This window comes from Rattus norvegicus, chromosome 6 (genome assembly GCF_021556685.1).
Source record: "Rattus norvegicus strain SHRSP/BbbUtx chromosome 6, alternate assembly SHRSP_T2T, whole genome shotgun sequence".
NCBI classification, from domain to species: Eukaryota; Metazoa; Chordata; class Mammalia; order Rodentia; family Muridae; genus Rattus; species Rattus norvegicus.
Genome location: NC_141539.1, coordinates 67,431,975 through 67,458,473, shown reverse-complemented (window position 1 = coordinate 67,458,473; position 26,499 = coordinate 67,431,975). Strand labels below are relative to the sequence as shown.

At 40.6% G+C, this 26,499-nt stretch overlaps 2 protein-coding genes across 2 annotated transcripts in view; one reads left to right on the top strand and one right to left on the bottom strand.

The window, feature by feature from the left end:
- Positions 1 to 26,499, top strand: part of LOC134479372 (uncharacterized) — a 221,594-nt gene that overhangs the window by 82,454 nt on the left and 112,641 nt on the right. The gene's annotated exons all lie outside the window — the stretch shown is intronic.
- LOC148005221 (ADP-ribosylation factor 6-like) lies at positions 19,413 to 20,129 on the bottom strand. Its single transcript, XM_087555155.1, has one exon. It carries the CDS (start codon positions 20,094 to 20,096, stop codon positions 19,569 to 19,571), a length of 528 nt encoding a protein of 175 aa, XP_087411281.1. The 5' UTR covers positions 20,097 to 20,129; the 3' UTR covers positions 19,413 to 19,568.

Genomic DNA, 26,499 nt, shown 5'->3' with positions numbered 1-26,499 from the left:
GGTCAGAGTCCAGGGTCAGTCCATGTATAGTCATTGGGTAGTGACTTAGTCCCTGGAAGCTCTGGTTGGTTGGCATTGTTGTTCATATGGGGTCTCGAGTCCCTTCAAGCTCTTTCAGTCCTTTCTAAGATTCCTTCAACGGGGGTCCCGTTCTCATTCAGTGGTTTGCTGCTGGCATTCACCTATGTATTTGCTGTATTCTGGCTGTGTCTCTCAGGAGAACATTTCATTCTAACACAAAAGAATATACTTTCTTCTCAACAGTTCATCATACCTTCTAAAAATAGAAGGTTGACCATATAATCTGTCACAAAACAGGCCTCAACAGATAAAGGAAGATAGAAATAATCCCATATATCCTATCAGAACATGGACTAAGGCTGGTCTTCAATAACAACAAAAACAACAGAAAGCCCACATATACATGGAAGTTGCTCTACTCAATGATAACTTGGTCAAGGAAAAAAAAGAAAGACATTAAAAACTTGTTAGTATTTTATGAAAATGAAGGCACAACCTACGCAAACTTATGGGGCACAATGAAAGCAGTGTTAAGAGGAAAACTCATAGCTCTGAGTGCCTCCAAAAAGAAACCGGAGAGAACATGCACTAGCAGCTTGACAGCACCTGAAAGCTCTAGAACAAAAAGAAGCAAATACACCCATGTGGTGTAGACAGTAGGAAATAATCAAACTGAGAGCCAAAATCAACCAAGTAAAACAAGAAGATCTATATAAAGAATGAACAAAACCAGGCATGGGTTCTGTGAGAAAATCAACAAGATAGGTATCCCTTAGCTCAAATACCCAGAGGGCTCATATACAGTATCCAAAGTAACAAATATTAGAAATCAAAATGAGACATAACAACAGAAACCAAGGAAATTAAAAATATCACCAGATCCTACTAAAAAACGCCTATACTCAACAAAACTGGAAAATCTGGATGAAATGGATAATTTTCTAGACAGATACCAGGTACCAAAGTTAAATTAGGATCAAATAAACCATCTAAACTGTCCCATAACTCCTAAAGAAATAGAAACAGTTATTAAAAGGGTCCCAACCAAAACAACTCCAGGTCCAGATGGGTTTAGTGCAGAATTCTATCAGACCTTCAAAGAAGACCTAATATCAATACTGTCCAAGCTATTCTACAAAATAGAAACAGAAGGAACACCACCCAATTCTTTCTATGAAGCCACAGTTACACTTATACCTAAACCACACAAAGACCCAACAAAGAAAGAGAACTTCAGACCAATTTCCCTTATGAATATCAATGCCAAAATACTCAATAAAATTCTCACAAACCAAATCTATGAACACATCAAAATGATCATCCATCTTGATTAAGTAGGTTTCATCCCAGGAATACATGGATGGTTCAATGTATCCATGTAATCCATTATATAAGCAAACTCAAAGAAAAAATCCACATGATCATTTCATTAGATGCTGAGAAAGCATTTGACAAAGTACTGCATTGTTTCATGTTAAAAGTCTTGGAAAGATCAGGAATTCAAAGCCCATAGCTAAACATAGTAAAAGCAATATACAACAAACCAGTAGCCAAAATCAAGCTAAATGGAGAGAAACTTGAGGCAATCCTACTAAAATCAGGAACTAGATAAGGCTGCCCATGCTCTCCCTACCTATTCATTATCATACTGGAAGTCTTCCTCAGAGCAATTAGACAACAAAAGGAGGTCAAATGGATACATTTGGAAAGGAACAAGTCAAAATATCACTATGCAGATGATATGATAGTATATTTTAGTGACCCAAAAATTCCACCAGAGAGCTCCTACAGTTGATAAACAACTTCAGCAAAGTGACTAGATGTAAAATCAACTCAAACAAATCAGTAGCCTTCTCCCATTCAAAGGATAAACAGGCTGATAAAGAAATTAGGGAAGCAACACCCTTTACAATAGTCACAAATAATATAAAATACTTTGGGGTGACTCTAACCAAGCAAGTGAAAGATCTGTATAACAACAACTTCAAGTCTTTGAAGAAAGAAATTGAAGATCTCAGAAGATGGAAAGATCTTCCATGCTCATGGACGGGCAGGATTAATATAGTAAAACTGGCCATTTTGCCAAAAACAATCTACAGATTCAATGCAATCCCCATCAAAATTCCAACTCAATTCTTTACATAGTTAGAAAGAGCAATTTGCAAATTCAAATAACCTCCACTGTGCCCCACAGGGTAGTCAGTGGAGGTTGGGGACCACCTAGGAGAGAATGAAGGACAAGAGACTCCAAGAAGGATGCCAAGACAAGAGTCTGATCAAGGAGACAAATTTTATTTTTTCCCAAGGCTGAATTTATACCAAAGCAGGGGTAACAGAGGGAGTGGGGAATCGGGAAACATTTACACAGGCCAAGGACACTGTGCTTTTGTGGTCAGGTAATTGGCTGACGTCAACAGGATGTTGGTTTTTCAGAAAGGTCACAAGTTTTGTCATATCATTAGGGAACCTGACCACCAGATTTGTATTAGCCTTCTGCAGCTGGCTAGGAATTTTCCATAGTCCTGACCTCTTAATGAACTCAGTCATATTTAACTCTAACTATAATATTAACATCAATAATGGAGGGTTTTAAGGGCATAACTCCCAACAACAACCCAAACCCAAGGCTAGTGAAAACTATTCTCAACAATAAAAGAACTTCTGGGGAAATCATCATCCCCAACCTCAAACTGTATTACAGAGCGATAGTGATAAAAACTGCATGGTATTGGTACAGAGACAGGCAGGTAGCTCAATGGAATAGACTTGAAGAGCCAGCAATGAACCCACACACTTATGGTCACTTGATCGTTGACAAAGGAGCTAAAACCATCCAGTGGAAAAAAGACAGCATTTTCAACAAATGTTACTGGTCCAACTAGAGGTCCACATGTAGAAGAATGCAAATTGATCCTTTCTTATTGCCTTGTACAAAGCTCAAGTCTAAGTGGATCAATGACCTCCACATAAAACCAGATACACTGAAACTAATAGACGAGAAAGTGGGGAAGTGCCTGAAACACATGGACACAGGGGAAAATATCCTGAAGAGAATACCAATGGCATATGCTCTAAGATCAGTAATGGAAAAAGGGACCTCATAAAATTGCAAAACTTTTGTAAGACAAAGGATAGTGACGTTAGGACAAAAGAGCAACCCACAAATTGGGAAAAGATCTTTATTAATCTTTTATCTGATAGAAGCTGATGTCCAATATATACAAAAAACTCAAGACTTTAGTCTCCAGAAAGCCAAATATCCCTATGGACTACAGAGCTAAACAAAGAATCCTCAAGTCAGAGATATAAAATGACCAAGAAGCACCTAAAGAAATGTTCAACATTCTTAGTCATCAGGCAAATGCCAATCAAAACAACCTGAGATACCACCTGACACTAGTCAGAATGGATAAGATCAAAAAGTCAGGTTACAGCAGATGTGGACAAGATGTAGAGAAAGAGGAACACTCCTCCATTGTTGAGATTGCAAACTGGTGCTATCACTCAGGAAATCAGTCTGGAGAGTGCTCAGAAAATTGCATATAGTACTATCTGAGGACCCAGCTATACCACTCCTGGACATATACCAAAAGCTCTAATATACAACAATTTTCATAGCAGCGTTATTTATAATAACCAGAATCTAGAAAGAACCCAGATGTCCTTTTACAGAGGAATGGATACAGAAAATGTGGTACATTTACACAATGGAATTCTACTCAGCTATTAAAAACAATGACTTCATGAAATTCATAGGCAAATGAATTGAACTAGAAAATATCATCCTGAGTGAAGTAACCCAATCACAGAAAAACACAAGTGATATGTACTCACTGAGAGGTGAATATTATCCCCAAAGCTCAGAATACCCAAGGTAAAATTCACAGACCACATGAAGCTCAAGAAGAAGGTAGCTCAAAGTATGGATGCCTCAGTCCTTCTTAGAATGGGGAACAAACATATTAAGAGGAGGAAATATGGAGACAATTGTGGAGCAGAGATGAAGGAAAGGCCATCCAGAGTCTGCCCCACCTGGAGAATCATTCCATATGCTGCCACCAAACCCAGACAATATCGAGGATGCCGCAAATTGCACGCTGACAGGAGCCTGGTTTAGCTGTGTCCTGAGAGGCTCTGTCAGAGCCTGAGAAATACAGAGGCAGGTGCTCAGAGCCAACCATTGAACTGAGAATGGGGTTCCCATTGCAGGAGTTAGAGAAAGGACTGAAGGAGCTGAAGGGCTTAGCAACCCTATAAGAGGAACATCAACCAACCAGACCTCCCCACCCACTCCCCGCAGAGCTCCCAGGGATTTAACCAGCGTTCCAAGAATACATCGGGATTGACCTATGGCTCTAGCCAAATCTGTAGCACAGGATGGCTTTATTGGGCATCAATGGGAGGAGAAGTCCTTTGCCCTGTCCACGCTCGATGTCCCAGTGTAGGGGAATGTCAAGGCAGGGTTGGTGGGAGGGAGTGGGCAGGTGAGGGAGCATCCTTATAGAAGCTAGGGCAGGGCAGATTGGAAAGCAGGTTTCTGGAGGGGAAATTGGAAAGTGGATTAACATTTTAAATGTTAATTTAAAAAATGTTCAATAAAAATGCAAAAAAGATTTTCTTTCCTTTATTTTTTCATTTGGTTGACAGTTACCTTTGTCATACAGAACTTTTTAATTTTATTTGCTAGTAAATGATTTTGTTTTCCCAGCAATCAGTCTTATTGAGAATGTCTTTACTTATGTCTACATGCACATCAAGCACATGTCACAGTGCACATTTTGAAGTCACAGGAAAACTTCCAGGAGTTGGCTCTCTGCTTTTACTTTTTGGGGAACCAAACTTAGCTGCAATGTTTGATGGCAGGTGCCTTTGTTTGAGGGGGCACATTGAAACTTCCTTTTCATGTCTCAGGTTATTCATTTGTGTTTTTTAGGTTACTAATTTGTATCTCCTCTCTCTTTGCGGTTTAGTTAAGGATTTGTTGCCCCTGGTTCCTTTTTCAAAGGACTGATTCTTTGTTTTATTATTTTTTGTTATGCTTGTTTCTATTTTATTAATTCCTGTTCTGATTATTTATTTACGTTTATATTTTGGTTTAACTTGGTTTTTTTCTCCAAACCCAAAGGCACATAATTATTCTTTCAAGGCCTTTTGAATTCGTTAATATATTTTGGCTGCAGGCTTCCCTTTTAGGATTACTTTCATTGCATCTCATAGATTTCATTATGTTGTATCTTCATCTTCACTCAATTTTTCTTTTTTTCTTTTTGCTCATTTAACAGTAATTTTTTAGTTTCTGTGAGTTTGTGAAGCTTCTGTCGTTTCTCATGCTTTTGATTTCTAGCTTTATTCTACTGTGGACAAATAGAACACAAGAACTTACTTCAATATTCCTGTATTTGTTGAGATTTCTTTTGGAACTTAATGTATGCTCTGTTTTTGAGAAAGTTCCATGGGCTGTTGAGAAGAAGGTACATTCTGCACCATTTGAATGGAATATTCATAGATATCTCTTTAATCAAAATTTTCATATTTAAATTCCTATGTTTATCTGTTAATTGTTTTAAAACCATATGAACCATCAATATGTGAGAGTAAGTTATTGAAATCATCACAATTTCTGTGTTGGAGTTAATCTGTGGTTTAATATTGAATAGTACTTATTTTATGAAATTGAGTACACTTGTATTTGGTACATATTTTTTACAATTTCAGGGTCTCCTGATGTATTGTTCCCTTAACCAGTGTGAAGTGACCTTATTTATCTTTTCTGACTGTATTTGGTTTGATGTCTGTTTTGCCTCATTTTAGATTATAGAGATATTTGCTTGCTTTCTAGCTACAGTTGTTTGGAATAACTTTTCCTATCCTTGTATCCTAAGATGGTGTCTATCTTTGAAGGCAATGTCTGTTTCTTAGAGGCAGAAAATTATTGGATTTTATTTTGAATCCAGTCTTCTAGTTGTGCCTTTTGATTTCAGAACTGAAAATCTTAATATTTAGAGGTAGTATTGAATGTGTATAGCAACTCTTGTCATTTTCTAATTTTGTAGTTATTAGTTTTGTGATCTTTATTTGTTTTACCATTATTCTACTCAATTTTTTTTCTTTGTAGCCTCTTAGATGCATTTATTATTCTTTTTTTTTTTTTATTAACTTGAGTATTTCTTATATACATTTCAAGTGTTATTCCCTTTCCCGGTTTCCGGACAAACATCACCCTCCCCCCTCCCCTTCCTTATGGGTGTTCCCCTCCCAAACCTTCCCCCATTGCCACCCTCCCCGCATAGTCTAGTTCACTGGGGGTTCAGTCTTAGCAGGACCCAGGGCTTCCCCTTCCACTGGTGCTCTTACTAGGATATTCATTGCTACCTATGGGGACAGAGTCCAGGGTCAGTCCATGTATAGTCTTTAGGTAGTGGCTTAGTCCCTGGAAGCTCTGGTTGCTTGACATTGTTGTACTTTTGGGGTCTCGAGCACCTTCAAGCTCTTCCAGTTCTTTCTCTGATTCCTTCAACGGGGGACCTATTCTCAGTTCAGTGGTTTGCTGCTGGCATTCGCCTCTGTATTTGCTGTATTCTGGCTGTGTCTCTCAGGAGCGATCTACATCCGGCTCCTGTCGGTCTGCACTTCTTTGCTTCATCCATCTTGTCTAATTGGGTGGCTGTATATGTATGGGCCACCTGTGGGGCAGGCTCTGAATGGGTGTTCCTTCAGTCTCTGTTTTAATCTTTGCCTCTCCCTTCCCTGCCAAGGGTATTCTTTTTCCTCATTTAAAGAAGGAGTGAAGCATTCACATTTTGATCATCCGTCTTGAGTTTCCTTTGTTCTAGGGATCTAGGGTAATTCAAGCATTTGGGCTAATAGCCACTTATCAATGAGTGCATACCATGTATGTCTTTCTGTGAGTGGGTTAGCTCACTCAGGATGATATTTTCCAGTTCCAACCATTTGCCTACGAATTTCATAAACTCGTTGTTTTTGATAGCTGAGTAATATTCCATTGTGTAGATGTACCACATTTTCTGTATCCATTCCTCTGTTGAAGGGCATCTGGGTTCTTTCCAGTTTCTGGCTATTATAAATAAGGCTGCGATGAACATAGTGGAGCACGTGTCTCTTTTATATGTTGAGGCATCTTTTGGGTATATGCCCAAGAGAGGTATGGCTGGATCCTCAGGCAGATCAATGTCCAATTTTCTGAGGAACCTCCAGACTGATTTCCAGAATGGTTTTACCAGTCTGCAATCCCACCAACAATGGAGGAGTGTTCCTCTTTCTCCACATCCTCGCCAGCATCTGCTGTCACCTGAGTTTTTGATCTTAGCCATTCTCACTGGTGTGAGGTGAAATCTCAGGGTTGTTTTGATTTGCATTTCCCTTATGACTAAAGATGTTGAACATTTCTTTAGGTGTTTCTCAACCATTCGGCATTCCTCAGCTGTGAATTCTTTGTTTAGCTCTGAACCCCATTTTTTAATAGGGTTATTTGTCTCCCTGCGGTCTAACTTCTTGAGTTCTTTGTATATTTTGGATATAAGGCCTCTATCTGTTATAGGATTGGTAAAGATCTTTTCCCAATCTGTTGGTTGCCGTTTTGTCCTAACCACAGTGTCCTTTGCCTTACAGAAGCTTTGCAGTTTTATGAGATCCCATTTGTCGATTCTTGATCTTAGAGCATAAGCCATTGGTGTTTTGTTCAGGAAATTTTTTCCAGTGCCCATGTGTTCCAGATGCTTCCCTAGTTTTTCTTCTATTAGTTTGAGTGTGTCTGGTTTGATGTGGAGGTCCTTGATCCACTTGGACTTAAGCTTTGTACAGGGTGATAAGCATGGATCGATCTGCATTCTTCTACATGTTGCCCTCCAGTTGAACCAGCACCATTTGCTGAAAATGCTATCTTTTTTCCATTGGATGGTTTTGGCTCCTTTGTCAAAAATCAAGTGACCATAGGTGTGTGGGTTCATTTCTGGGTCTTCAATTCTATTCCATTGGTCTATCTGTCTGTCTCTGTACCAATACCATGCAGTTTTTATCACTATTGCTCTGTAATACTGCTTGAGTTCAGGGATAGTGATTCCCCCTGAAGTCCTCTTATTGTTGAGGATAGCTTTAGCTATCCTGGGTTTTTTGTTATTCCAGATGAATTTGCAAATTGTTCTGTCTAACTCTTTGAAGAATTGGATTGGTATTTTGATGGGGATTGCATTGAATCTGTAGATTGCTTTTGGTAAAATGGCCATTTTTACTATATTAATCCTGCCAATCCATGAGCATGGGAGATCTTTCCATCTTCTGAGGTCTTCTTCAATTTCTTTCCTCAGTGTCTTGAAGTTCTTATTGTACAGATCTTTTACTTGCTTGGTTAAAGTCACACCGAGGTACTTTATATTATTTGGGTCTATTATGAAGGGTGTCGTTTCCCTAATTTCTTTCTCGGCTTGTTTCTCTTTTGTATAGAGGAAGGCAACTGATTTATTTGAGTTAATTTTATACCCAGCCACTTTGCTGAAGTTGTTTATCAGCTTTAGTAGTTCTCTGGTGGAACTTTTGGGATCACTTAAATATACTATCATGTCGTCTGCAAATAGTGATATTTTGACCTCTTCTTTTCCGATCTGTATCCCCTTGATCTCCTTTTGTTGTCTGATTGCTCTGGCTAGAACTTCAAGAACTATATTGAATAAGTAGGGAGAGAGTGGGCAGCCTTGTCTAGTCCCTGATTTTAGTGGGATTGCTTCAAGTTTCTCTCCATTTAGTTTAATGTTAGCAACTGGTTTGCTGTATATGGCTTTTACTATGTTTAGGTATGGGCCTTGAATACCTATTCTTTCCAGGACTTTTATCATGAAGGGGTGTTGAATTTTGTCAAATGCTTTCTCAGCATCTAATGAAATGATCATGTGGTTCTGTTCTTTCAGTTTGTTTATATGATGGATCACGTTGATGGTTTTCCTTATATTAAACCATCCCTGCATGCCTGGGATGAAGCCTACTTGATCATGGTGGATGATTGTTTTGATGTGCTCTTGAATTCGGTTTGCCAGAATTTTATTGAGTATTTTTGTGTCGATATTCATAAGGGAAATTGGTCTGAAGTTCTCTTTCTTTGTTGGGTCTTTGTGTGGTTTAGGTATAAGAGTAATTGTGGCTTCATAGAAGGAATTCGGTAGGGCTCCATCTGTTTCAATTTTGTGGAATAGTTTGGATAATATTGGTATAAGGTCTTCTATGAAGGTTTGATAGAATTCTGCACTAAACCCGTCTGGACCTGGGCTCTTTTTGGTTGGGAGACCTTTAATGACTGCTTCTATTTCCTTAGGAGTTATGGGGTTGTTTAACTGGTTTATCTGTTCCTGATTTAACTTCGATACCTGGTATCTGTCTAGGAAATTGTCCATTTCCTGAAGATTTTCAAGTTTTGTTGAATATAGGTTTTTATAGTAAGATCTGATGATTTTTTTGAATTTCCTCTGAATCTGTAGTTATGTCTCCCTTTTCATTTTTGATTTTGTTAATTTGGACGCACTCTCTGTGTCCTCTCGTTAGTCTGGCTAAGGGTTTATCTATCTTGTTGATTTTCTCAAAGAACCAACTTTTGGTTCTGTTGATTCTTTCTATGGTCCTTTTTGTTTCTACTTGGTTGATTTCAGCTCTGAGTTTGATTATTTCCTGCCTTCTACTCCTCCTGGGTGTATTTGCTTCTTTTTGTTCTAGAGCTTTTAGGTGTGCTGTCAAGCTGCTGTCATATGCTCTTTCCTGTTTCTTTCTGCAGGCACTCAGCGCTATGAGTTTTCCTCTTAGCACAGCTTTCATTGTGTCCCATAAGTTTGGGTATGTTGTACCTTCATTTTCATTAAATTCTAAAAAGTCTTTAATTTCTTTCTTTATTTCTTCCTTGACCAGGTTATCATTGAGTAGAGCATTGTTCAATTTCCACCTATATGTGGGCATTCTTCCCTTATTGTTATTGAAGACCAGTTTTAGGCCGTGGTGGTCCGATAGCACGCATGGGATTATTTCTATCTTTCTGTACCTGTTGAGGCCCGTTTTTTGACCAATTATATGGTCAATTTTGGAGAAAGTACCATGAGGAGCTGAGAAGAAGGTATATCCTTTTGCTTTAGGATAGAATGTTCTATAAATATCCGTTAAGTCCATTTGGCTCATGACTTCTCTTAGTCTGTCTACATCTCTGTTTAATTTCTGTTTCCATGATCTGTCCATTGATGAGAGTGGGGTGTTGAAATCTCCCACTATTATTGTGTGAGGTGCAATGTGTGTTTTGAGCTTTAGTAAGGTTTCTTTTACATATGTAGGTGCCCTTGTATTTGGGGCATAGATATTTAGGATTGAGAGTTCATCTTGGTGGATTTTTCCTTTGATGAATATGAAGTGTCCTTCCTTATCTTTTTTGATGACTTTTAGTTGAAAATTGATTTTATTTGATATTAGAATGGCTACTCCAGCTTGCTTCTTCTGACCATTTGCTTGGAAAATTGTTTTCCAGCCTTTCACTCTGAGGTAATGTCTGTCTTTGTCTCTGAGGTGTGTTTCCTGTAGGCAGCAGAATGCAGGGTCCTCGTTGCGTATCCAGTTTGTTAATCTATGTCTTTTTATTGGGGAGTTGAGGCCATTGATATTGAGAGATATTAAGGAATATTGATTATTGCTTCCCGTTATATTCATATTTGGAAGTGAGGTTATGTTTGTGTGCTTTCATTCTCTTTGTTTTGTTGCCAAGATGATTAGTTTCTTGCTTCTAGGGTATAGCTTGCCTCCTTATGTTGGGCTTTACCCTTTATTATCCTTTGTAGTGCTGGACTTGTAGAAAGATATTGTGTAAATTTGGTTTTGTCATGGAATATCTTGGTTTCTCCATCTATGTTAATTGAGAGTTTTGCAGGATACAGTAACCTGGGCTGGCATTTGTGTTCTCTTAGGGTCTGTATGACATCTGTCCAGGATCTTCTGGCATTCATAGTTTCTGGCGAAAAGTCTGGTGTGATTCTGATAGGTCTGCCTTTATATGTTACTTGACCTTTTTCCCTTACTGCTTTTAATATTCTTTTTTTATTTTGTGCGTTTGGTGTTTTGACAATTATGTGACGGGAGGTGTTTCTTTTCTGGTCCAATCTATTTGGAGTTCTGTAGGCTTCTTGTATGCCTATGAGTATCTCTTTTTTTAGGTTAGGGAAGTTTTCTTCTATGATTTTGTTGAAGATATTTACTGGTCCTTTGAGCTGGGAGTCTTCACTCTCTTCTATACCTATTATCCTTAGGTTTGATCTTCTCATTGAGTCCTGGATTTCCTGTATGTTTTGGACCAGTAGCTTTTTCCGCTTTACATTATCTTTGACAGTTGAGTCAATGATTTCTATGGAATCTTCTGCTCCCGAGATTCTCTCTTCCATCTCTTGAATTCTGTTGGTGAAGCTTGTATCTACAGCTCCTTGTCTTTTCTTTTGATTTTCTATGTCCAGGGTTGTTTCCATGTGTTCTTTCTTGATTGCTTCTATTTCCATTTTTAATTCCTTCAACTGTTTGATTGTGTTTTCCTGGAATTCTTTCAGGGATTTTTGCGATTCCTCTCTGTAGGCTTCTACTTGTTCTCTAAGGGAGTTCTTTATGTCTTTCTTGAAGTCCTCCAGCATCATGATCAAATATGATTTTGAAACTAGGTCTTGCTTTTCTGGTGTGTTTGGATATTCCGTGTTTGCTTTGGTGGGAGAATTGGGCTCCGATGATGCCATGTAGTCTTGGTTTCTGTTGCTTGGGTTCCTGTGCTTGCCTCTCGCAATCAGATTATCTCTAGTGTTACTTTGTTCTGCTATTTCTGACAGTGGCTAGACTGTCCTATAACCTGTGTGTCAGGAGTGCTGTAGACCTGTTTTCCTGTTTTCTTTCAGCCAGTTATGGGGAGAGAGTGTTCTGCTTTCGGGCGTGTAGTTTTTCCTCTCTACAGGTCTTCAGCTGTTCCTGTGGGCCTGTGTCTTGAGTTCACCAGGCAGGTTTCTTGCAGGGGAAAAATTGGTCCTACCTGTGGTTCCAAGGCTCAAGTTTGCTCGTGGGGTACTGCCTAAGTCCTCTCCGCTGTGGCAGCAACCGGGAAAATCTGTGCCGCTCCTTCCGGGAGCCTCCGTGCACCAGGGTTTCAGATGACGTTTGGTGTTTTCCTCTGGCGCCTGGATGTGCACAGAGTGCAGTCTCTTCTGGTTTCCCAGGCGTGTCCGCCTCTCTGAAGGTTCAGCTCTCCCTCCCACGGGATTTGGGTGCAGAGAACTGTTTATCCGGTCTGTTTCCTTCAGGTTCCGGCAGTGTCTCAGGCGCAGGGGTCCTGCCGCTCCCGGGCCCTCCCCTACGGGAACCCAGAGGCCTTATACAGTTTCCTCTTGTGCCAGGGATGTGGGCAGGGGTGGGCAGTGTTGGTGGTCTCCCCCGCTCTGCAGCCTCAGGAGTGCCCACCTGATCAGGCGGTGAGGTCTCTCTCCCACGGGGTTTGGGAGCAGAGAGCTGCTGCGGTCCGGGATCCGCCCTATTATTCTTTTTAGTATATTGAATTTTTTCAGTATCCTCTGCATTGGCTTAATAGGCTTATACACATTTAGTGTGATCTTATCAAGAAATGTTTTTATTTTTTCATCAGTTATGATAAATTTTTTTGCTGGCTTTAGTGGTCTGGTTTAGCAGTTGTTATCCTTCAGAACTTGACTTACATTCTTCCTTGTTGTTCTAGCCTGTAAAGCTTCTGTTGAGACCAGCAGTTATTCTGATGGGCCTCAATTAATTAAAGACTTGTGTCTAGATTATGGCTCTCAATACTCTTGTTTTTTGTTCTTTATAGTCAGCGTTTAAATAAATATACTGTTGTGAATTTCTTTTCTGGTCCTACCTATTAAGTACTCTTTTCCCCCCATCTTAAATGAGCCCCTCTTTTCCATAGATTGGGGAAAATTTCTGTTATGACTATATTTAAAATAATTTTCATATCTTTTTATGAAGTTCTCTCTGTGTAATTCATGTCTTTTCAATGTATCTTAAAGACATTGCATATTCTGTTTACATATTTAAAATATTTTACGATATTTGTACGATATTTGTATGTGTGTGTGTGTGTGTGTGTAAGAAAAGAGGACAACTTGTGGCATTTGGGTCTTTCCTTATGCTATGTGGGTTTGGGGCTTGAACCTAGGCTGTTCAGCCTGGCTGTTAGTGCTTATATCCAGTGGGCTAGCTTGTAGGCTCTAATTTTTCTTTCCTTTCTTCCCCACTTCTTTTTTTCATTTTCTTACTTTTGTTCTTTGTTTCTTCTTTAAAATTTTCATTGCCCTTGACTGAATGCGCTTATTCATCTACTTTTCTTTCTTTTCTTTTCTTTTTTTTTTTTTTTTTGCTTCAAGTTCATGATCCATTTGATCCATTCCTTTGTCCTTTGGGGGGAGGTTTGCACTGAGCTTTTTATTTGATCTTTTGGATTTTTTATTTCCAGGATCACTTGAAGGTTTTCTTCAGTATTTCTACCTCTTTATTTAATTTTCTTTTCCTGTTTCGCAATGTTTTTATTTAGCTGTTTTTGTTCCTCTGGCATTCATTCTGGGATTTGTTTTTATCCTGTTTTATCCCCTTGAAACTAGTTATCATCATTGGATTCTTGGTCTAGAATTTTATCTGAGTCATTGTCATTGAGTTCCACTTCCTTTGGGATTTGGAAAGGACAGACTAATTGGCTCATACTGTTTGTGTTTTGCATTGGAATTTGAAAATCAGAAATGAATTGATTTTTGAAAAACAGATTCTCACTATTATAACTCTGGCTGACTTAGAACTTGCTTTGTAGACTAGGCTGACTTCAAACTCATAAAGATCTGAGTACTCCTGTTTCCTGGGTGCTGGGATTAAAGGCATGTGCCACCATGTCCAGCTGAATGAAAAACAATCAAACAAAAATTTATGTAGTTTTTCTTTTAGTTGGAAGTGTTTTCTGTCTTTGGGAGGGCTAGGTACAGTAGGGTTGCAGTGTCTTTTTCTCAGTAAGACTGATGTTTAAGGTCAAGGCTCTAGCTCTAGTTATACTCTGCATCAACACTCACTATCCAGAGTTAGACTCATTGTGAAAATAGAGTAATAATGGACTACATACCCCTAAGGGGGACATTGACTGTACTGTGTGTACTAACATTATTGCATACAAAAATAGTTAAAAAAGAAAAAGGGAAAGAAGAAACAGTAAGAATTTGATTAGTAGCCATATAGTAAATTAGAGGAGAGCACCACAGACAGGAGGAGGAACAGTGCAGGCAGACAGGTAAGGAAATGAAAGAGTTTGGGCTAACAGCAGACTGGAGAGCAATTGGTAAAGACAAGGTCTGTGTTTCAGGAGGCTAGGGCACACAGACTATGAAAAACAGGCCACAGTGTTCTATGGGAGATGAAAACACAAAGAAAAGAACAGAAATAGGGTAGGGACCAAGAGAAAAAGGAGGAACAATATAGGGCAAGAAAAGATAGTTGCTAAAAAGACCTCTGGCACTAAGCACAGATAGAGGTCAGTTCTTGATTCCCATTATATGGATCCCTGGGGACTGAACTCAGATCATAGGTTTAGTGGCAAGGTTTAATGCTATTTTTAATGAAACAAAATATCCTTAGACACATTAACAACATTCATCAGTTTTTGGTAACCATTTAAATTAACTAATATATTTTTTTAAACCAATATAGACATTGGAGGTGTAAACTGTGGTCAAACCTGCTAGCTCAGTGAGGTAACTTTATTTTTTAAATGATATACAAAATATCCATTTACAAGCCTGATCCTACAACTGAACTGCCAGCTCTTTAGAAATCTTTCCCTCTGTGTCATTCCAGCTAGTCTACCTTTTCCTTGATCTCTCCAAACCCAAGAAGGCTCCTTAGCTCTCTTTCCTAGAATACTGTTTTACCTGTGTCCTGCCACTCTATTGTTCCTGTAAGCCAAAAGAGAAAATCCCTATCCTTACCTAGAGCTCCTTCCATAAAGGATCTTCTAAGCAGAGAGAGAGAGAAAGGGAGAGAGAGAGAGAGAGAGAGAGAGAGAGAGAGAGAGACAGAGAGAGACAGAGAGAGAGACAGAGAGAGAGAGACAGAGAGAGAGACAGAGAGAGAGACAGAGAGACAGAGAGAGAGACAGAGACAGACAGAGACAGACAGAGAGAGAGAAAGAGAGAGAGAGAGAAAGAGAGAGAGAGAGGGAGGGAGGGAGGGAGGGAGAGAGAGAGAGAGAGAGAGAGAGAGAGAGAGAGAGATCTCTAAACTATTTCATCTTTAGTGGGGTGGTTTAAGGCCACCCAGGGGACTTTGGCTTGGGTCATAGAGCACAGAACACAAGACCTCTCCTAACAACTTGCCTTACAATAGGCAGGATCTTTCCACTCTTCTTATCTGTGGAGGGAGTCACCCATATCCTCTGACTCTCACAACCTTTCAGCCTTTTCTTCTGCATAGATGCTTAAGCCCTGAGCGAGAAGACATTTTACTTAGGGCTGATGGGTTTAAAGTCTCCCAGTGGGGGACTATCATGGGGGCGTATCGGGGTGATAGTTTTGTGCCTCATTGAACTTTGTGGAGAGGAGAACACTTTGTGGAGAATGTGAACTTTGTCCAGTTTTTGGTATCTATGACAATTCCGTATCCTGTGAGAAGCTTCTCTGATGTGGGTTGAGTGAGGTGCTGATATTCAGGTATAGCAGAAAGCCAGTAGGAGTCATTTTACTGCTATGTTCCTTGAACAGAACAATACTATTAGGTTTATCTATAGGCTCCTGGTCAATTTAGATTATAAACCATTCATACATCTTATTTCTAAAGCACCTACTCCAGTAATTCACCCTCACTTCTCTTTAATTATGGGGATTAAACAATTCTTTATATACATGCACTCATTCTAAGGGTATTATCCAATGCGTATATTTTCCTAGTCCATGGTTTGTCTTTTCACTTTATTGAAAGTGTGTTTTCATGCACAATATGTAGATTTGGATTAAATTCAATAATCAGTTTTCTCCTCTTAACTCATTTTTTTCGGTATTAGTTTAAACGACTTGCCCAGCCTAAAGTCATAACAACTTTGTCTTAGAAGTGGTAGTTTCAGCTGACATATTTAGGATTAGAGTCCACTTTTTTTTAATTAACTTGAGTATTTCTTATATACATTTCGAGTGTTATTCCCTTTCCCGGTTTCCGGGCAAACATCCCCCTCCCCCCTCCCCTTCTTTATGGGTGTTCCCCTCCCCATCCTTCCCCCATTGTCGCCCTCCCCCTAACAATCTATTTCACTGGGGGTTCAGTCTTAGCAGGACCAAGGGCTTCCCCTTCCACTGGTCCTCTTACTAGGATATTCACTGCTACCTATGAGGTCAGAGTCCAGGGTCAGTCCATGTATAGTCTTTAGGTAGTGGTTTAGTCCCTGGAAGCTCTGGTTACTTGGCATTGTTGTACATATGGGGTCTTGAGCCCCTTCAAGCTCTTCCAGTTCTTTCTCTGATTCCTTCAACGGGGGTCCTATTCTCAGTTCAGTGGTTTGCTGCTGGCATTCGCCTCTGTGTTTGCTGTATTCTGGCTGTGTCTCTCAGGAGCGATCTACATCCGGCTCCTGTCAGCCTGCACTTCTTTGCTTCATCCATCTTGTCTAATTGGATGGCTGTATATGTATGGGCCACATGTGGGGCAGGCTCTGAATGGGTGTTCCTTCTGTGTCTGTTTTAATCTTTGCCTCTCTATTCCCTGCCAAGGGTATTCTTGTTCCCCTTTTAAAGAAGGAGTGAAACATTCACATTTTGATCATCCGTCTTGAGTTTCATGTGTTCTAGGCATCTAGGGTAATTCAAGCATTTGGGCTAATAGCCACTTATCAATGAGTGCATACCATGTGAGTTTTTCTGTGATTGGGTTACCTCACTCAGGATGATATTTTCCAGTTCCAACCATTTGCCTACGAATTTCATAAAGTCGTTGGTTTTTTTTTTTTTTTTTTATAACCACACATGCAATTTATTTAATTCTGGAGGTATTATTCAATTCTGGAAGTCTCTTAAGATGATGTGATCTGTTGAAAAAGCTTTCCCACTTCTCAGAATGAACTACAACCTAATTCTCCTATGCAGACTCTGCCTACACTTCATGTACAGAGAGTGGCCACCCACCTTTCTAGTTCAACTTCTTTTTTTTTTTTTTTTTATTAACTTGAGTATTTCTTATATACATTTCAAGTGTTATTCCCTTTCCCGGTTTCCGGACAAACATCACCCTCCCCCCTCCCCTTCCTTATGGGTGTTCCCCTCCCAAACCTTCCCCCATTGCCACCCTCCCCGCATAGTCTAGTTCACTGGGGGTTCAGTCTTAGCAGGACCCAGGGCTTCCCCTTCCACTGGTGCTCTTACTAGGATATTCATTGCTACCTATGGGGACAGAGTCCAGGGTCAGTCCATGTATAGTCTTTAGGTAGTGGCTTAGTCCCTGGAAGCTCTGGTTGCTTGACATTGTTGTACTTTTGGGGTCTCGAGCACCTTCAAGCTCTTCCAGTTCTTTCTCTGATTCCTTCAACGGGGGACCTATTCTCAGTTCAGTGGTTTGCTGCTGGCATTCGCCTCTGTATTTGCTGTATTCTGGCTGTGTCTCTCAGGAGCGATCTACATCCGGCTCCTGTCGGTCTGCACTTCTTTGCTTCATCCATCTTGTCTAATTGGGTGGCTGTATATGTATGGGCCACCTGTGGGGCAGGCTCTGAATGGGTGTTCCTTCAGTCTCTGTTTTAATCTTTGCCTCTCCCTTCCCTGCCAAGGGTATTCTTTTTCCTCATTTAAAGAAGGAGTGAAGCATTCACATTTTGATCATCCGTCTTGAGTTTCCTTTGTTCTAGGGATCTAGGGTAATTCAAGCATTTGGGCTAATAGCCAAAGTCGTTGTTTTTGATAGCTGAGTAATATCCCATTGTGTAGATGTACCACATTTTCTGTATCCAATCCTCTGTTGAAGGGCATCTGGGTTCTTTCCAGCTTCTGGCTATTATAAATAAGGCTGCAATGAACATAGTGGAGCACGTGTCTTTTTTATATGTTGGGGCATCTTTTGGGTATATGCCCAAGAGAGGTATAGCTGGATCCTCAGGCAGTTCAATGTCCAATTTTCTGAGGAACCTCCAGACTGATTTCCAGAATGGTTGTACCAGTCTGCAATCCCACCAACAATGGAGGAGTGTTCCTCTTTCTCCGCATCCTCGCCAGCATCTGCTGTCACCTGAGTTTTTGATCTTAGTCATTCTCACTGGTGTGAGGTGAAATCTCAGGGTTGTTTTGATTTGCATTTCCCTTATGACTAAAGATGTTGAACATTTCTTTAGGTGTTTCTCAGCCATTCGGAATTCCTCAGCTGTGAATTCTTTGTTTAGCTCTGAACCCCATTTTTTAATAGGGTTATTTGTCTCCCTGCGGTCTAACTTCTTGAGTTCTTTGTATATTTTGGATATAAGGCCTCTATCTGTTGTAGGATTGGTAAAGATCTTTTCCCAATCTGTTGGTTGCCGTTTTGTCTTCACCACAGTGTCCTTTGCCTTACAGAAGCTTTGCAGTTTTATGAGATCCCATTTGTCGATTTTTGATCTTAGAGCATAAGCCATTGGTGTTTTGTACAGGAAATTTTTTCCAGTGCCCATGTGTTCCAGATGCTGCCCTAGTTTTTTTTCTTCTATTAGTTTGAGTGTATCTGGTTTGATGTGGAGGTCCTTGATCCATTTGAACTTAAGCTTTGTACAGGGTGATAAGCATGGATTGATCTGCATTCTTCTACATGTTGCCCTCCAGTTGAACCAGCACCATTTGCTGAAAATGCTATCTTTTTTCCATTGGATGGTTTTGGCTCCTTTGTCAAAAATCAAGTGCCCATAGGTGTGTGGGTTCATTTCTGGGTCTTCAATTCTGTTCCATTGGTCTATCTGTCTGTCTCTGTACCAATACCATGCAGTTTTTATCACTATTGCTCTGTAATACTGCTTGAGTTCAGGGATAGTGATTCCCCCTGAAGTCCTTTTATTGTTGAGGATAGTTTTAGCTATCCTGGGTTTTTTGTTATTCCAGATGAATTTGCAAATTGTTCTGTCTAACTCTTTGAAGAATTGGATTGGTATATTGATGGGGATTGCATTGAATCTGTAGATCGCTTTTGGTTGAATGGACGTTTTCACTATATTAATCCTGCAAATCCATGAGCATGGGAGATCTTTACATCCTCTGAGGTCTTCTTCAATTTCTTTCTTCAGAGTCTTGAAGTTCTTATTGTACAGATCTTTTACTTGCTTGGTTAAAGTCACACCGATGTACTTTATATTATTTGGATCTATTATGAAGGGGGAAGGGGAACAAAGAAAACCCCCAACCCCACTAAACGGTAGAACAGTAACTCGAGTTCAGTTTCAAAAAAGAGAGTGGCAATTGAAAGAGGTGATGATGGTGGCGATAATCCTGTGAATGGGTTTTTGATTTCTCTCCTTCCGGGGGCTGGGTGGAGGGCGCTCATTAGGATTTGTAGTTAGAGGTTAACCATGTGAGCCCCTCATAGAGTCCGTCCCCGGAGGTGGCACAGGAGGGCTGCACATACCAGTTCCTGTCCCGAATCTGGGTCAGGCCCAGTTTCTCCTGGATCTCATGGGGTTTCATGGCATCAGGCAGGTCCTGCTTGTTGGGGAAGATGAGGATTATGGCGTCCCTCATCTCCAGGTCATTGATAATGCGGTGCAGCTCCTGGCGGGCCTCATCGATGCGGTCGCGGTCAGCGCAGTCTACCACGAAGATCAGACCCTGGGTCCTGGTGTAGTAATGCCGCCAGAGCGGCCGGATCTTGTCCTGGCCGCCCACTTCACACACGTTGAACTTGACGTTTTTGTAAGTCACCGTCTCCACGTTGAAACCCACCGTGGGAATGGTGGTCACAGACTGGCCCAGCTTCAACTTGTACAGGATCGTTGTCTTGCAGGCTGCGTCCAGGCCCAGCATGAGGATCCGCATTTCCTTGTTCCCGAAGATCTTGGATAGCACCTTCCCCATCGCGTCGGAAGAGCCTGGGCCGGGGGCATTCAGGTGTCCGGGGTCCCCTCAGCCTACAATGCCGCGCCGCTGCGAGGACGCCCTGCGGCCCGGCTTGCGCGAAGCTGCCTGCTAGGGGCAGGGGCCCGGCCTGCGCTCACTCGGGCATCCTAATTTCTTTCTCGGCTTGTTTCTCTTTTTTGTAGAGGAAGGCTACTGATTTATTTGAGTTAATTTTATACCCAGCCACTTTGCTGAAGTTGTTTATCAGCTTTAGTAGTTCTCTGGTGGAACTTTTGGGATCACTTAAATATACTATCATATCATCTGCAAATAGTGATATTTTGACTTCTTCTTTTCCGATCTGTATCTCCTTGACCTCCTTTTGTTGTCTGATTGCTCTGGCTAGCACTTCAAGAACTATATTGAATAAGTAGGGAGAGAGTGGGCAGCCTTGTCTAGTCCCTGATTTTAGTGGGATTGCTTCAAGTTTCTCTCCATTTAGTTTAATGTTAGCAACTGGTTTGCTGTATATGGCTTTTACTATGTATAGGTATGGGCCTTGAATTCCTATTCTTTCCAGGACTTTTATCATGAAGGGGTGTTGAATTTTGTCAAATGCTTTCTCAGCATCTAATGAAATGATCATGTCATTTTGTTCTTTCAGTTTGTTTATATAATGGATCATGTTGATGGTTTTCCGTATATTAAACCATCCCTGCATGCCTGGGATGAAGCCTACTTGATCATGGTGGATGATTGTTTTGATGTGCTCTTGGATTCGGTTTGCCAGAATTTTATTGAGTATTTTTGCGTCGATATTCATAAGGGAAATTGGTCTGAAGTTCTCTTTCTTTGTTGTGTCTTTGTGTGGTTTAGGTATAAGAGTAATTGTGGCTTCATAGAAGGAATTCGGTAGTGCTCCATCTGTTTCAATTTTGTGGAATAGTTTGGATAATATTGGTATGAGGTCTTCCATGAAGGTCCGATAGAATTCTGCATTAAACCCGTATGGGCCTGGGCTCTTTTTGGTTGGGAGACCTTTAATGACTGCTTCTATTTCCTTAGGAGTTATGGGGTTGTTTAACTGGTTTATCTGTTCCTGATTTAACTTCGGTACCTGGTATCTGTCTAGGAAATTGTCCATTTCCTACAGATTTTCAAGTTTTGTTGAATATAGGCTTTTATAGTAAGATCTGATGTTTTTTTGAATTTCCTCTGAATCTATAGTTATGTCTCCCTTTTCATTTCTGATTTTTTTAATTTGGTCACACTCTCTGTGTCCTCTCGTTAGTCTGGCTAAGGGTTTATCTATCTTGTTGATTTTCTCAAAGAACCAACTTTTGGTTCCGTTGATTCTTTCTATGGTCCTTTTTGTTTCTGCTTGGTTGATTTCAGCTCTGAGTTTGATTATTTCCTGCCTTCAACTCCTCCTGGGTGTATTTGCTTCTTTTTGTTCTAGAGCTTTTAGGTGTGCTGTCAAGCTGCTGACATATGCTCTCTCCTGTTTCTTTCAGCAGGCACTCAGCTCTATGAGTTTTCCTCTTAGCACAGCTTTCATTGTGTCCCATAAGTTTGGGTATGTTGTACCTTCATTTTCATTAAATTCTAAAAAGTCTTTAATTTCTTTCTTTATTTCTTCCTTGACCAGGTTATCATTGAGTAGAGCATTGTTCAATTTCCACGTACATGTGGGCATTCTTCCCTTATTTGTATTGAAGACCAGTTTTAGGCCGTGGTGGTCTGATAGCACGCATGGGATTATTTCTATCTTTCTGTACCTGTTGAGGCCCGTTTTTTGACCAATTATATGGTCAATTTTGGAGAAAGTACCATGAGGAGCTGAGAAGAAGGTATATCCTTTTGCTTTAGGATAGAATGTTCTATAAATATCTGTTAAGTCCATTTGGCTCATGACTTCTCTTAATTTGTCTACATCTCTGTTTAATTTCTGTTTCCATGATCTGTCCATTGATGAGAGTGGGGTGTTGAAATCTCCTACTCTTATTGTGTGAGGTGCAATGTGTGTTTTGAGCTTTAGTAAGGTTTCTTTTACGTATGTAGGTACCCTTGTATTTGGGGCATAGATATTTAGGATTCATAGTTCATCTTGGTGGATTTTTCCTTTGATAAATATGAAGTGTCCTTCCTTATCTTTTTTGATGACTTTTAGTTGAAGTCATCAAAAAATGACTTTATTTGATATTAGAATGGCTACTCCAGCTTGCTTCTTCCGACCATTTGCTTGGAAAGTTGATTTCCAGCCTTTCACTCTGAGGAAGTGTCTGTCTTTGTCTCTGAGGTGTGTTTCCTGTAGGCAGCAGAATGCAGGGTCCTCGTTGTGTATCCAGTTTGTTAATCTATATCTTTTTATTGGGGAGTTGAGGCCATTGATGTTGAGAGATATTAAGGAATAGTGATTATTGCTTCCTGTTATATTCATATTTGGATATGAGGTTATGTTTGTGTGCTTTTCTTCTCTTTGTTTTGCTGCCAAGACGATTAGTTTCTTGCTTCTTCTAGGGTATAGCTTGCCTCCTTATGTTGGGCTTTACCATTTATTATCCTTTGTAGTGCTGGATTTGTAGAAAGATATTGTGTAACTGTGGTTTTGTCATGGAATATCTTGGTTTCTCCATCTATGTTAATTGAGAGTTTTGCAGGATACAGTAACCTGGGCTGGCATTTGTGTTCTCTTAGGGTCTGTATGACATCTGTCCAGGATCTTCTGGCCTTCTCAGTTTCTGGCGAGAAGTCTGGTGTGATTCTGATAGGTCTGCCTTTATTTGTTACTTGACATTTTTCCCTTACTGCTTTTAATATTCTTTCTTTATTTTGTGTGTTTGGTGTTTTGACTATTATGTGACAGAAGGTGTTTCTTTTCTGGTCCAATCTATTTGGCGTTCTGTAGGCTTCTTGTATGCCTATGGGTATCTCCTTTTTTAGGTTAGGGAAGCTTTCTTCTATGATTTTGTTGAAGATATTTACTGGTCCTTTGAGCTGGAAGTCTTCACTCTCTTCTATACCTACTATCCTTAGGTTTGATCTTCTCATTGAGTCCTGAATTTCCTGTATGTGTTGGACCAGTAGCTTTTTCTGCTTTACATTATCTTTGACAGTTGAATCAATGATTTCTATGGAATCTTCTGCTCCTGAGATTCTCTCTTCCACCTCTTGTATTCTGTTGGTGAAGCTTGTATCTACAGCTCCTTGTCTCTTCTTTTGGTTTTCTATATCCAGGGTTGTTTCCATGTGTTCTTTCTTGATTGCTTCTATTTCCATTTTTAATTCCTTCAACTGTTTGATTGTGTTTTCCTGGAATTCTTTCAGGGATTTTTGCGATTCCTCTCTGTAGGCTTCTACTTGTTTATTAATGTTTTCCTGTGTTTCTCTAAGGGAGTTTTTCACGTCTTTCTTGAAGTCCTCCAGCATCATGATCAAATATGATTTTGAAACTAGATCTTGCTTTTCTGGTGTGTTTGGATATTCCGTGTTTGCTTTGGTGGGAGAATTGGGCTCCAATGATGCCATGTAGTCTTGGTTTCTGTTGCTTGGGTTCCTGCGCTTGCCTCTTGCCATCAGATTATCTCTAGTGTTACTTTGTTCTGCTATTTCTGACAGTGGCTAGACTGTCCTATAAGCCTGTGTGTCAGGAGTGCTGTAGACCTGTTTTCCTCTTTTTCTTTCAGCCAGTTATGGGGAGAGAGTGTTCTGCTTTCGGGCATGTAGTTTTTCCTCTCTACAGGTCTTCAGCTGTTCCTGTGGGCCTGTGTCTTGAGTTCACCAGGCAGGTCACTTGCAGCAGAAAAGTTGGTCGTACCTGTGGTCCCAAGGCTCAAGTTTGCTCGTGGGGTGTTGCATATGAGCTCTCCGTGGCTGCAGCAACCAGGAAGATCTGCGCTGCCCTTTCTGGGAGCTTCCGTGCACCAGGGTTCCAGATGGCATTTGGTGTTTTCCTCTGGCGTCAGAGATGTGTGCAGAGTGCAGTCTCTTCTGGTTTCCCAGGCGTGCCTGCCTCTCTGAAGTTTTAGCTCTCTCTCCCACAGGATTTGGGTGCAGAGAACTGTTCATCCAGTAGGTCTCTTCAGGTTCTAGCGGTGTCTCAGATGCAGTGGTCCTGCTGCTCCTGGCCCCTCCTCTACGGGAACCTAGAGGCCATATACAGTTTCCTCTTGGGCCAGGGATGTGGGCAGGGGTGGGGAATGTTGGTGGTCTTTTCTGCTCTGCAGCCTCAGGATGCCCACCTGACCAGGCGGTGAGGTCTCTCTCCCATGGGGTTTGGGAGCAGAGGGCTGCTGCGGGCTGGGATCCGTGGGTTTGGGACTCCCGGTAAACACCGGCAGTGCCCGATCCTAGAGAAATTTTGCCTCTGTGTGTCCTGAGTTCACCTGGCAGGTCTCTTGCAGCAGAAAAGTTGGTCTTACCTGTGGTCCCAAGGCTCAAGTTTGCTCGTGGGGTGCTGCCTACAAGCTCTCTGCGGCGGCAACAACCAGCTACAGTCCACTTTTAACTGACTTTTTCTGAGACAGTTCTGTGGTGTCTTAACCCATCATGGTTTTGAAGATTATTAATTTTGGTCATGGGGGTATCAGAGGTGATAGTCTTGTGCCTCAATGAACTTTGTGGAGAGGAGAATGGTCGGAAGTCATAGAATGCATTTCCCAGTTAGAATAAGTTAACAAGTAGGAAAATGTGAAATGTCTAAAAAATGCCTTCCATCAGTAAAACACCCACTTCAAAATATTAAGAATATTCATATTATAAACAAGTAATAATGAGTGTTAGTCTCACTCTTCTATGTGTATAAAGTAGTAGATATATGAACAGAATATTTCATCGTTCCTTGCAGTCTTTATCATTTACATAGTCTTATCGTTCCTTGCAGTTTTAGAGACTTCAAGGGAGTAACGCAAATCCATAGAGACCTAAGTTTTCTTCAAAGATTTTAGGGCATGACTCAGCAAGGAACACTTTTATGATTTTTTCATAAACGGAAGGCAACATAGATGTCTCTCAGTAGGACTAACACTGCTTTCTGTAAGAGTTAATTGCATACACCGATATAAGATTTTATTTTTTCTTCTTTGTAGTAGCAGCATCTTGGGAGCTGAGTGGTATACACACAGAAGCTAATTAGCTGAGGAATTATGTAATATGTGGCATTAGTGTGTTTCTATCCTGAAGAAGCAGGCACCATAGTCACTGTCAAAACTACAACACCAAAAACAAAACAAAACAAAACAAAACAAAACACCCCTGTAATCTGTTCTAGTTCCCTTGTTCCCTTTCCCCCTGTGACTTCTTCCTGGGCAGTCTTGGGGTTTTCTTGGGGTAGACCATCATGATGCTTTATATATGATTGGCCCAGGGAGTGACTCTATTAGAAGGTGTGGCCTTTTGGAATAGGTGTGTCACTGTGGGTATGGGATTAAGACCCTCACCCTAGCTGCCTGGGAGCCAGTATTCTTCCAGCAGCCTTCAGAAGAAGATGTAGAATTCTCAGGTCCTCCTGTACCATGCATGCCTGGATGCTGCCATGCTTCTGCCTTGATGGTAATAGAGTGAACCCCTGAACCTGTAAGGCAGCTCTAATTAAATGTTATCATTTATCAGACTTGCATTGGTCATGGTGTCTTTTTACAGCAGTAAACCCTAACTAAGACAGAAGTTGGTACCAGGGACTGGGGTATTGCTGTGGCCTGACCATGCTTTTGTTTGGAAGAATGTGGATTTTGGAACTTTGGATTTGGAAAGCAACGGAATGCTTTAAATGGGGCTTAATAGATTATCCTAGGAGGAATAAGGAAGACTTTGTTTCTGAGGGTGATTTGAATTGTAGAAGCCTGGTTCTAGAGGTTTCAAAGAAGAAGAATGTTAGTATGTGGCCTAGAGACTGTTTTTGTAATATTTTGATTGACGAATGTGGCTACTTTTTGCCCTTATTTGAAGAGTCTGCCTGAGGCCAAGGTGAAGAGATTAATTGCATTGACAAAGGAAGTCTTGGAAATACCCAGCATAAATTTTGCTCTCTGTTTAAGTCTCATGAAGAACATTTTGAACAATCATAGCAAGCTTAGAAAGGAAAACTATAAAATATATATTTTAAATATTAAAGTGGCACCAGCAAGTAGAATGGAGCTGACTATGTTATAGGAGATAGCAGATTAAGGGAGTAGGACTTTGGGGCAAGATCTTACCCAGACAAGTTTAGATCTATGCATGGTGGCGCACACCTTTTAGCCTGGGAGATAAACTCAGACAGATTTTTGATTTCAAGGTCAGCCCGAGACAGAGCAAGTTCTAGGTGAAGAAAAGCTAAAGTTGAGGTATGGAGGTGCACACCTTTAATTCCAGCATTGATAAAGTTGAACAAGAAGGGGGCATATTCCAGCCCTAGCAAGCAGCAGAACCCAGTAGTTTTGGC

What these genes read in the sequence shown, in the direction of transcription:
- LOC148005221 (XM_087555155.1), bottom strand. Translation starts at nt 20,096, where the DNA reads ATGGGGAAGGTGCTATCCAAGATCTTCGGGAACAAGGAAATGCGGATC.